The 12133-nt window shown below is 45.4% G+C and overlaps 1 protein-coding gene across 2 annotated transcripts in view; it reads right to left on the bottom strand.

Moving 5' to 3' along the window:
* TGFA (transforming growth factor alpha) overlaps nucleotides 1-10353 on the bottom strand; it is a 102983-nt gene extending 92630 nt beyond the window's left edge. Inside the window, exon 1 of one of the 2 annotated variants that reach the window (XM_047781834.1) lies at nucleotides 10118-10353. In XM_047781834.1, the coding sequence (XP_047637790.1) occupies nucleotides 10118-10157 (40 nt within the window). In that variant the 5' untranslated portion in view covers nucleotides 10158-10353. The remainder of the gene's footprint in view (nucleotides 1-10117) is intronic. The other variant, XM_047781835.1, reaches the window with a different exon arrangement.
* Nucleotides 10354-12133: the final 1780 nt, after the last annotated feature.

Here is a 12133-nt window from a genome sequence, read left to right as displayed (position 1 = left end):
GAGGATATGGGTTCGATCCCTGGCCTTGCTCAGTGGGTTAAGGACATGCCGTTGCCGTGAGCTGTGGTGTAGTGTAGGTCGAGGATGTGGCACGGATCCCCGGTTGCTGCAACTGTAGCTCCAATGCCACCCCTAGCCTGGGAACTTCCACATGCAGCAGGTGTGGCCCTGAAAAGTAAATAAATAAATAAGTAAGTAAAAGGTTGAAACAACCTACATCTCTATCAACAGGGGATGAATAAATACACAATGGCAGAGCTGCATAATGGAGGGGGTTAGTCATTAAGAATAGATCGATAGATATATTTGTTTCTTTGCCACAGAAATATTTTCCCAATATGCTGTAAGCGAAAAGCAGATTCTAAAACACCACAGGCCATTTTTGAGGGAAATCGAGTGAATGTGCAAATATCTGTAACCATACACACACAGACATCTGGGAAGATCCCTGGCTGTTAAACCTCGTATGAGGATGCCTCTGGTGAGCCGAGCTTGAGGGTGTTTTCTAGATTCTTCTGTTTGTGGATTCTGATTCCTATTTCCCTGTGGGAAAAGGATGAATGGGATTTAGCCAAGGCTGGCAGAGGAGTGTACCCTGAGTGGCCCACTCGGGGAGGTGTGACCGGAGGGTGTGTGTGTCCTGGTAACACTCAGGGGCCTGCACTGGGGCCAGCACAAAAGGTGTGTTTTTTTGTGGGGGCAGGGGCAAGGGAGTGGTTGATGAGGTTTAAGGGAGAGTTCAGATCCAGAAGGATTCCCCATCTCTGTGATTTATGACTGTACCTCACCTCCCTTTAAAAAATGCTCAGGCCCTGGGCTTGCATTCATTCCAGTTCAGGGACCTATGATTCATCCCCTGAAACCCTAATTATAACACCCAAGGTCTGCTCTGTGCAAAAAAACACCTGTCATTGTTCAAATTTGCTGGCAGGGAGTGTGTACCGTGTGCTAACCGGCCCCTTGATGTGCCCCTTCAGTGCCAACGTGGTAACCCAGAAAGCCGCCCCAGGTGTGAGGTGCCCGAGCCCAGAGTTTCCAGCTGAGCTTGGGGACAAAGTGACCAGGTATGTCCCTCCAGAATGCACATGCCAATTCCTCAGCGCCACGGCCAAGGGGTGAAAGCTACAGGTCTTATGCGGTTTCTTTCAACCAAGAAAAGTATCCCAAGTGTGTGTTTTCCTTGTTGGTTGCCAAGGCCTCGCAGTGGGAGGGGAGCAGAGTGTGTAATTGCAAACCTCTTGTTTTATCAGCTTCGGCTGCTTTTGTGTCACCGCATTACCCGTACCATTTAGCCGGTTAATCTCCCGTCTCTCTTGGAAGTACAGTAATTACCCAGAGGGTGCCTCAGCCCTGGAAAGAAATGACGAAAGAGCAGTAAAGGTATATCTGTCCTTCAAACACCCAGGAGAATTGTTTACCAACCTTATTCAAACACAGATTAAAGGCCTAAAATCCAAGATGAAGACATGGTCTCTTTGTAAGAACCCAACATTTTTACCTAGAAGTACTGATCTTAAAAACACCCCCCCAACCTCCCAAGCCCCCGACATCAAAAAGTAAATGGACAAAAAATAGAAATCTCCTATCTTGCTCCAAATACTACAGTAGGACCTAATGGACCCAAAGCGGATTTGGAGATTTTTAAACTTTTTACAGCTTAAGGAAAGCTGGAGGAAGCCACGGAGCAGCCTCTGCTAGAAATGACAGTGTCGTGAGCATCCAAGTCAGAAATGGCATCACTATAACAACTCTGGCACGTGCATTTTTGCAAATAAACTATCAGATATGAAATTTTGACTTGAATTTGGCTAATGGTTAAAAAGAAGTTGTTCTTGGAGTACCCGCTGTGGTGCAGTGGGTTAAGAATCTAACTGTGGCAGCTCGGGCTGCTGCGGAGGTGTGGGTTTGATTCCTGGCCCAGCACAGTGGGTTAAAGGATCCCGTGTTGCCGCAGCTGTGGCATAGGTTGCAGCTGCAGCTCAGATTCAATCCCTGGCCTGGAAAGTCTATATGGTGTGGGTGCAGCCATTTAAAAGAAAAGCGAAAAGAAAAAAAAAAAAAAAAGAAGTTTTTCTTCAAAATATTATCAAGAAAAACAAATTAAATATATATTTTATTTGGGGGGCCTAAGTGCTTATTTTGTTTCATATTTGTTAAAGTCATGTTAACTGAGGTTCCAGATGCAACAGAAAGATTTTTAATTAAAAGGAGATCATTTATAAATCTGTGCTAAAGCTTTAAAAATCTGAATTGAATAGATTGTAAGGAAATAATTACCAAAAATGACTCAAGAAGTAGAAAACTTGAACTGACCACTTAAAAGGGATCAGGCTCACAAGTTTCACAAACAATTTCTTTCAAGCCTTTAAAGAACCATTTGAGTTCCATGGTATTTTAGCTACTCCAGAGCATAAAACAGATGGAATGGTTTAAAATTTATTTTGTAAAGCTGACATAACACTTTTTGATATCAAAACCTAAAAAGAAAAAAGGCCGCAAATACTTCAGAATGGATCAAATCTACCAGTAGATACAGAGAATAACACTACATAGCCAAGAAGGTTCATTCCAGGAATTTAAGAATGGCTTTAATTTAATCGAGTCAATAAACATCATCAAAACATTAAAAAAAAAACCACCAACACATTATCTCCCCTGCTTTAAAAAACAAGCAAAATACCAAATCTTTTAGTAAGTTATAAAGAGAAGTATATCTTAACAACACAATAAAGCTTATATGTATATACACACACACACATATAGTCACGTGTATACACACACACAGTCACATGCATGTGCATATTATATATGAATAACTGAAAAGTCAGCCTCATACTTGACTGCTACAAAAATTATCAGTATGTCAAGCAAGATACAAGGATATTTACTGCTTTTTAAAAAAAAGTTGTTCTTAAAATTGTAGCCAGTACAATAAGAAAAAGTAATGAGACAAAAATATTACAGAGGCAAAGTTATTGCTGTTCAAGATTACACAATCCTCTACCTGGGAAACCTAAGAGAATCAGCTGGAGGACTATTAGAATTAACAAAACCCATTACAAAATACAACTGATCCTTGAACGACAAAAAGTGTGAACCACGTGGGTCCATTCATATGTAAATTTTTGGTAGTAAATACTACAGTACAACCTGATCTTGGGTTGATTGAGTTTGAAGATGGGGAGACTTGATTATGGGGAAATTGTGGATGTAAGGGCCAACTACAAATTCTAGGTGGATATCTGGAGGGTCAACCCCCCCCCCAATCCTAATGCTGTTCAGGGATCAACTGTAAATATATTTTTAAAAAAAGCTTTAAGAAATCGGCCATAACCAATTAGAATATGAAGCAAGGGAAAAGGTCTCACCCACTAGAACACAAGGTCCATGAGGACACGGATCATTCCCGGCTGATTCCCTAACACTCAGAAGCAGTTTCAGCACAGAATAGGTGCTCAATAAATGATTGTAGACTAGATGAATAAATACATTCACAACAAAGACAAAAATAGAAAATGAAAGCACCAAACTGAAATTCCACAAGCAGATTCAAGTACTTAGAAGAATTTAGCATACGATAAAAAATGGGATTTTCGACCACAGTAAAAAGGATAGATTGATAGATTGATTATTCCACAAATGACAATTAAGAATGTTAATGGGTTGCCTGTTTGAAAAAAAAAAAAGAAACATAAAAGAATGTATATACATGTATGACTGAGTCCCTTTGCTTTACAGCAGAAATTGGCACAACGTTGTAAACCAACTATAACAGAAGACGTGCTGCATATAAAAAAAATGAAACATGAGTTGTATCTTGCACCATACATTAAAATAAATTATAGGTGGAATAGTTCAACACAATGATACTATTAGGAAAAAAAATATTTGCCTCATCTTAGTATAGGGAAGGTTTTCCTAATTACACAAGTAAAGGTAGAAAGCTTAAAGGGGGAGATTTATAGTTTCTGCCACATAAAAATAAAACACCTAGGCATGTCAAAAACACCATAAATGAAACAAAAAAAAACAGTAAAAGACAAACAATAAATGGGGGAATACTTGTCAAGTATTAATAAACTGTTTATATCAAGTGTGTTATAAAGCTCCAAGAAAGGATGATCAATCAATAAGAAAAAGTTTTGAAAAGGTTAAGGTGCAAATTGTTATTGCTTATATGTTAGATGACAAATGACCTACAAACAAATTTACTCACCCTAAGAAATATTAAATATGAAACTGGATTGAGATTTTTTTTTTTCTCCAATCAACTTGGCAAATGTTAAAACTAATTTCTGATTGTGGAAGAGTCCAGAAAGTGAGCATTCATATACTGCTAGTGGGAAAAAAGGCCAATTTCTAGAAAATGATCCTAAATAATCAAAGATGTGCCAAACATTTTTTAACGTTTTATATTTTTTCTTATTTTATGCCCACAACTGTGGCATACGGAAGTTCCTGGATTAGGGGTCGAATTGGAGTTGCAGCTGCTGGCCTATGCCACAGCTCACGGAAAGGCTGGATCCTTAACACACTGGGCAAGGCCAGGGATCGAACTCAAATCCTCATGGACACTAGTCGGGTTCTTAACCTGCTGAGCCACAACGGGAACTCCATGCCAAACATTTATGTATAAGAATGTCTCTTGTGGAGCTCCCATTATGGCTCAGCAGAAACAAATCTGACTAGTATCCATAAGAACTCTTTCAATCTCTGGCCTCGCTCAGAGGGTTAAGGCTCCAGGACTGCCGTGCGCTGTGGTATAGGTCACAGATGTGGCTCTTGCAGATGTGGCTTGGATTCTGTGTTGCTGTGGCTGTGGCAGAGGCCAGCAACAGGCTGGCAGTTGCAGCTCCAATTCGACCCCTAGCCTGGGAACTTCCACATACTGCAGGGGTGACTCTGAAATGCAAAAAAAAAAAAAAAAAAAAAGTGCAAACACTAAGGTGGGAAACCTGAAAGCTTTTCAAGGTAAGGGGACAACAAAAAATAAAGGCAAAAGTAACAATACACTTGATTAGGAAAGTAAAAAAGAAAAAAAGCTATTTCCTCTGACTTAAGAGAAAGAAAAGTAGTAGCAGAGACATAAAATTCCATTTCAGTACACTTCCAACTTTTTCTAAGTCCAGGTAATAACTATTTAAGTAACATTTAATATTACTAATTCATGATACTTCAAAAGAATTTACCCAGATTTTTAGAGTTGGTTTAAAGGGGACGTGCCTTGTGCTTGACATGAAGAGATGGTTCGGGTAGTCTAGATTTCTGGTTTTCCTGATTCTACAAAAGACTCTTGTCCTTTTCTTCTGTCTTTTCTAGGGCCACACCCGAGGTATATGGAGGTTCCCAGGCTAGGGGTCTAGTCAGAGCTGCAGCCGCCGGCCTATGCCACAGCCACAGCAATGCCAGATCCAAACCACACCACAGCTCATGATAACACTGGATCCTTAACCCACTGAGCGAAGCCAGGGACCGAACTCTTAACCTCATGGTTCCTAGTCGGATTCTTTAGCCACTGAGCCACAACAGGAACTTCCTACAAAAGATTTTTTATACTTGACATTTCATAGAGAAAAAAAATCAAAAGTCACCATGAAAGTACCCTAAGTCCTCTAAGATGCTATCTGAAACATACCAACTTTAGCACAGAATTACGTTCAGACTTTAAAATGAGGTGATTAAAAATGTTTGAAATGACAGCAAAACTCTGGTCATTTTTTGGTAAACCATAGAAAAGAAAGCATGACATGATTAGTGTAGGTCAGCTTAAGTTTAATAACATAGGATCATTACATTTTTCATGGGAAAAGTATAAGACCACTTAGGACAGTTAAGAGTTCTCAGCACGGCTTCTGTCTGGTCAATAAGGCCGTGGAAGCGCCTTTAATAATGGTGGTTTAGTGGTATTTCTAAACATCAGAATGTACCTTAGACAAAAGGCAACTGATTAAGCCAGAAGCTTCCCTAACAGCGGTTGTGGAGTGGTGGGTGTCAGGGTTCCTTTCCTCTCCCCTGTCACCAGCAGCATAAACCATACCTGAGAACTCTCCCACCTGCCCAGCCATCTGGTTTACCAAGCCCTCTGGGTGGTTGTGATTTAAAGGCACTGCTGGGGAAAAGACTACAGAGCTTCTGAGTGTGAAATGAAGCACAAGATGCCCAATTCAGTGTGTCAGGCCAGTTATAGTTCGGTTGACACAACCTCCTCTTCCCAATACCCGTTCCTTTTCGTCGGCAGCCCAAAGAGCAGGATCTTGTTCAAAACATACTTTCAAAAGGCCCTTAGAGATAGGTCTAATGGAAAAACCATTTATTTTTCATACGTGTTACCATGGGAACAAGAAGCATCATTTACTCCTATAAAAAGGTCTCCTTTGCAGGGGACACTGAATATTTACAGAAAAGATCCCTTTATCCTAAGAAACCAAATTTTGGAAAAGCAAATACAGGAAACTTAGCCTCCAAGCCTTCCATATACACCTTTACAGCCCTTATTCGAAGTCAACTTTCCCTAATTATGGCTGTCCAATAAGGAAAACATGTGTCCTGGGCAAACCTCCCCGGTTCATTCTGAAAGACATCATTTCCATGTCATGGAAAAGAGAACAGTCTTACTTCATGCCCCCTACTGGTCCCTCCGCCCAGAATCCCCAGGGAAGCTGACCTGTTTCCTCTCTCACCACAGCCCTTATGACATTTCATGTCCTAGAACGTCCTTCTTTCAGTTTACATCCAGCCCTACTTCTGTGCACGGCCATAAAAATCATAATGTTTATTTCTGGATTATAAAACGCATTTCTGTATTGTACGATCCATGTCATTTTGTGTGTAGCTCTTTATTTTTAAAGTTTATAAACAGCTTCCACATTTACCCTCTCGTATGATTCTCATCACCACCTCTAAGACGGGTACAGTTTTATCATCCCCACTTTATAGATAAAGAAAACCGGAACGTGGTGCTGACTTCAATAAACAACTGACCACCGAACAATAAGGAGGAAATGCAAATGTTTTGCATCAAAAATGAGAGAATTCACCAAGTCCAAAAGAACTCCCAAACTTTCTTGAATTTTTCATCTGCCGAGCGACACTCACAAAAATCACTACATATGTTTAGTTTAGGTGGCAGTTTTTATCTTAGAAAGGGCAGGGAGCTGGGAGATGAGACAAATAAGACAACTTCTCTTAGTTACAAAGATCTAACCTGCAATGATAGCTGGAATCCTATGAGGTTCAAAGTGACAAAGACAATAAGGAGGGCACCAAGATCGATTCATTAAGCTCTTCCTATGTGCCAGGCACCATTCCGGGTTCATTAATTATATTCAATAATTATATTAACACCACCATTTTCCAGATGAGCAAAACAAGGCCCAGAATAGCTAAGTAACTTGCCCTGGCTTACACGTCAGGGAGGACATGGGACTGGAGTTGCCAAGCCCCTGCGAGGTTTGCCCCGCCAGTGACGTAAACCTGACATGGGAGGGCAGCCGCCACAGGAACCTGGATTTCCTTCTCAGTGTTACCATTTAAGTAACAGTCTCCACACTCTCTCCGCCAAAACATCAATCAAGTAATCGGGAGAATCAACGGAGACTCCTAACAGTTCCTCCTCAGACTGTCCCCACAGGGGTGGGGAAGAAGGGGAAAGATCCCAGTTTTCCAGACCTTGACTAGTGATGGAATACTGGCTGATTTGCCTGGAACTGCCTTCAGCTAATTTAAGAAAACTTAGAGAGGAAAGCAGCTCTGGAGGAAATGTGCAGACTAAAGATGCATGGGGCATTGATGAGTATTTAGTAATCTAGCAGAAAATGAGATGGGAGGCAGAAGTTGTAGTTAATGCACAGAACTAATGGCTTTTATATTAGTGTAAATTACCCCTGCCTCCTTTTTCTTCTACTTTTTTTTCAATTACTCATATTTTGGAACTGTATGAGCCAGCTTTTACGTTACTGATCAATTTTTCTAAGTTTATACATCTTTTTCATAAGGAAGCAAAGATCGAGTTGAACTCTTAGGTAATAGATAAAAATTACATGATGAACAAATGTGGATTTCATGGGCAAGTATACAATGATGGGGGCAGGAGCAATGGGACAAAGCTGCTTCAGCTTTTTTTTTTTTTGCTTTTTTTAGGGGTGCATCCACAGCACATGGAAGTTCCCAGGCTAGGGCTGGAATTAGACCTACAGCTGCTGGCCTACACCATAGCCACAGCAATGAGGGATACCCAAGCCACTGAGCAAGGCCAGGGATCGAACGTGCATCCTCATGGATGCTAGTTGGATTAGTTTCTGCTGCGCCACAATGGGAATTCCCATGGCTGCTTTAGCTTTGCTTATCTTCATTATTTCTTGCTTCAAATTGTCACTGAATAAAACCTAAGACCATCTCGAGATCCTGGGAGTCCACAAGAACACCCAATCAAAAGCAAGTTCCAAGGTATTCCATACAACTTTGCCTTGAGAAGTCTGAATCCTGGGAGATGGAGTGACCACAGTTAGATGACTTTTAGCATCTGCATTCCTTCCACACTCTCATAATTCTGGCCCAACTAACATACTAACTATGGGGCCATGTGCATCACTTTCTTCCTCTATAAAACGGGGATGGTAATACCTTCTTCATCAGGCTGATGGGAAAATTAAATGAGTTAGTATATGTACGGCACTCAGAATAGTGCCTGGCACAGAGTAAGAGCTCAGTGTTAGCTATTATTATTATTACTACTGGCATTCACACACACACACACACACACAATTAGAATTGGGACCCACATCCAGGAGGCTTCTACTGTATTCCTAATGCCTTATTGCTTAAAAAAAAATCTAAAATTAGAACCACCATCAATACAAAAATGTAAACAGGTCTTGGAAAAAGGCGGGTTGGGGGGAGCCACTCATAGTCATGTTGGTTGCGTTGGTGAGTTGGTGAGTTTTAGGTGAGGGTACACCTCTGAGCAGCCGTGGAATCCGGTTCCACGACTGCTCTGTATTTCCTTTAGATGATGCCTCCCCTTCTGCTTCGGTTCTTAATCAGCGTTTCATGGGCAGGATTACGGGCGGGTCCATGAACCCCCTGAAACTGTACACGGAACTGGGTGGGGCTGCGGCTCTGGGCATTTTGGGGTTGGGGGAGGGTTCCACAGCTTTTCTCAGGCTCTAATAAATGATCCTGTAGCGAGCAACTTGCTTTGCAGGGCTAAACTCAGGAGACAGCGACTGAACAATTCATTTCACGGAAGCTACGGCCATGACCAGGACACCTGGGCTGTTAATCTCTATCTCAACACCCGAGAGACCTGGCACCGCGAGAGGCAAGAGCCTGCCGGGCAGTGACCCTCACTGTTGAAAAACTCCCCAGCTCCCCAGACCCGACCTGGGTTTGCCGGGTTTAACTTCCCCTCCCTTCCCCCATCCTTCGTTCTCTTCCAAGAACAAACTCCAAGGAAATTGGCCACGCTGCGTCTAAGGTTTCGCTCCTGGCCTCGGCTGACACTTAAACCACTTCTCCCAGGGAAGTTAACTAAAAGAACAATTAATCCACGCAAAAATCCAAAACCCACTCCAAAGCTCAAGAACTCGCAAAGTTAGAAGACTGAGGCGCCGCTGCTGAGGGTGAGCTCTGCAGGTCACTGAGGCTCACGGGTACGAAAGGGAAGTAGCCAAGGTCCGGTCAGAGGGTGGGACGCCGACAGCACTCTCCGAGTCTAAGCGCTACCGACGCCGGTGGAGAAGGGCTCGCAGGCAGCCAGGTAAGCAGGTAGGTGTGGGCAAGTGTACAAGCACCCAGCCGCGGCGGATTAAAGTTCAAGCCTGTTCACACACCGCTCCCCCTTCCCCGGCGGGCGTTCTCACAACTGCTGGGCGGCCCCTTTCCAGGGAAAGCCTGGGCGCTCGATGGTCCCCTCTTTGGAACGGGCTCCCCAAATCCCTAGTAAAGCCGAGTGACTCCCCTTGCCTCCCAGCCACCAAGCCTCAAGAAGCATTCGTCTCCCGTTCCTCTCCTAGGCGGGCGCAGAACACCCTCGGGAGAGAGAAATGGAGGGGACAGGGAAAAACGGGGTGTCGCGGAGGGCAGGTGGCGCCGGGCGCGCAGCAGGCAGCGTACGTACCCAGCGCGAAGAGGGCGAACTGTCCAGCTGAGGTGACCATTTTACGGGCAGCGGGCAGCAGGCACTCCAGCCTCCTGCCCTACCTGTGGTGCCCGAGTGGCGAAGCGGCGCCGCGGTGCGGGGGAAAAAGGCGCCGGCGAGGCAGGGCCAGCCCCCGGCGCGGGCGGGCGGAGGGAGGACCGCGCGCCTCTGCTGGCACTGGCCCCACCGCGCCGCCGGCCGGGCGGAAATGGGAAGGCGGTTACCGTCACCTCCGCCACTCGGCGACCGGGACCGGTGGGCCACCCTCCCGCCTCGGTGGGGGTGCCCCCCCCGAGGGCACAGGGGTGGGGCGGGGGCGGGGACGCTGCGCGCACAGTGCGGGGTGCGGGCGGCGGGGCGGGGCAGCGCGACCCGGGAATCTCCGAGCCCGCCGCGCGAGCCTGGCACCCTGGCGGAGAGAAAGGCAGGAAGCGCCCGACCTCAGACACCACCCTCAGTCTAGCAGCTCAGTGCGGAGCCCGAGTGGCTGGGCGCGGTGGCCGCTCCTAGGCTCCAGGCGGGGTAGCAGAGCCACTTCGGCGAATGTCACCTGCGCCGACAGCCGCTGCAAGGGGCTTTCCCGTGGCCCGGGACGAGACTTGCGAGCTGCGCCCACGCCTGCCGAGACTTGGCTCAAGAAAAGTGCACCCCAGAATCAAGCTATGGATTTGATCAACCACGTTTCCCACCTGCGCCCCCATCCGAGGGAACACTGGATTCTGGGGACGCCTGCTGCCCGAGCACAGCCATCCCAGTTCCCAGGCGGGCACACTGTTAAATGAGCGGGCCCTCATACCTCTGGCCAAGTGCTGACAATGAAGACGGGTCTTTGTCTATGGGGGCACCTGGTTATCCATCACCACCAGTACCCCCGCGCCACCGCACCCAATCCTGCCACAGGCAGCTGAGGCCAAGAACAAGGTAGCATGCAGCCACATGCCCCTGAGAGAGGGGTGTATGGGCTGAAGCTACCTGGATGGTTCTTTCAAGGACTTGTGGCCTTGTGCTGGCCCCTGGGGCTGGAGTTTGGGGAAATGGAGGGGCAGAGGGAAGACATTCTGGGCAGAGAATGGAAGGATCATAGGGGACGTCCATAGGGGACAGTGTGCCCTTGAGAGTCAGTGACCAGTGTATTCTCCAGATGCCTGGAGCTCGGGGACTAATTCTTCTGATCCCTGCAGCCTACCTGAGGGCTGAGGGGCTGAGGGGCCTAGTTTCTAAAAGGAAGTACCAGACGATTGGCCTCAACGTTTGAGCAGGAAACATGAGTGTAGAAAGGGATTTGGGAAACAGTGTAAATTTACTTTGAGAAACCATTTCTTGCAGTCCATTCATCAGAGGATACTTTGCTGCTCTTTCAACCCTTAATAATCCGTGGTGAGGGTGTCATGATAAGTCCTCACCCATGGATGTACAGGACATACACACACTCTCTTTAGTGAGTGGTCCCTGACTGCCTTCAGCACCTGTGTCTTCATCCTTCTGACCAGTCTTGACCTGTTCCTGTGGCTCTTCTGACTGCCTAGACTAGCCTGCCTTGGCTAAAGGAGGGAAGAAGTCAGGAGTTCTCCATCCCCTTCTCCTGTTCTCCAGGACCCCCAACTAGGACTGGAAAATTGACGTATCAGCTTGTTTCCTACTGGGACACCCACATCAAGTTTACTGTGGCTGAGGGCTGACTGTCCAAGCTGGCTAGAGCCAGGTTCAGCAGTTTTCCCCTCTCTGCCCTCTGCCTGCATGCAAAGTTGTAGATGGAGGGAAGGTAGCAGTAAAATCAAGCCAATGACCTTGTCCCCTTCAGGATTATAAAATCTTTTTCATCAAGAGATAAGTTGATATCTTGTAGGCTAAAGAATACCCAAATCAAAGGATATTTTAATGCTTGGGAATCATTAATTCTTCCCCAACATTTTCAAGAGCCATTCTACATCTGTAGTTTTATTAACGTGCCAACTCTTTAAATCAAGGAGGTAATCAGGTATTGCGGTATTTTTC

This window comes from Phacochoerus africanus, chromosome 5 (genome assembly GCF_016906955.1).
Source record: "Phacochoerus africanus isolate WHEZ1 chromosome 5, ROS_Pafr_v1, whole genome shotgun sequence".
Classification (NCBI taxonomy): Eukaryota; Metazoa; Chordata; class Mammalia; order Artiodactyla; family Suidae; genus Phacochoerus; species Phacochoerus africanus.
Note: the sequence above shows the minus strand (reverse complement) of the source record. Positions and strands in the feature narration are given on the sequence as shown.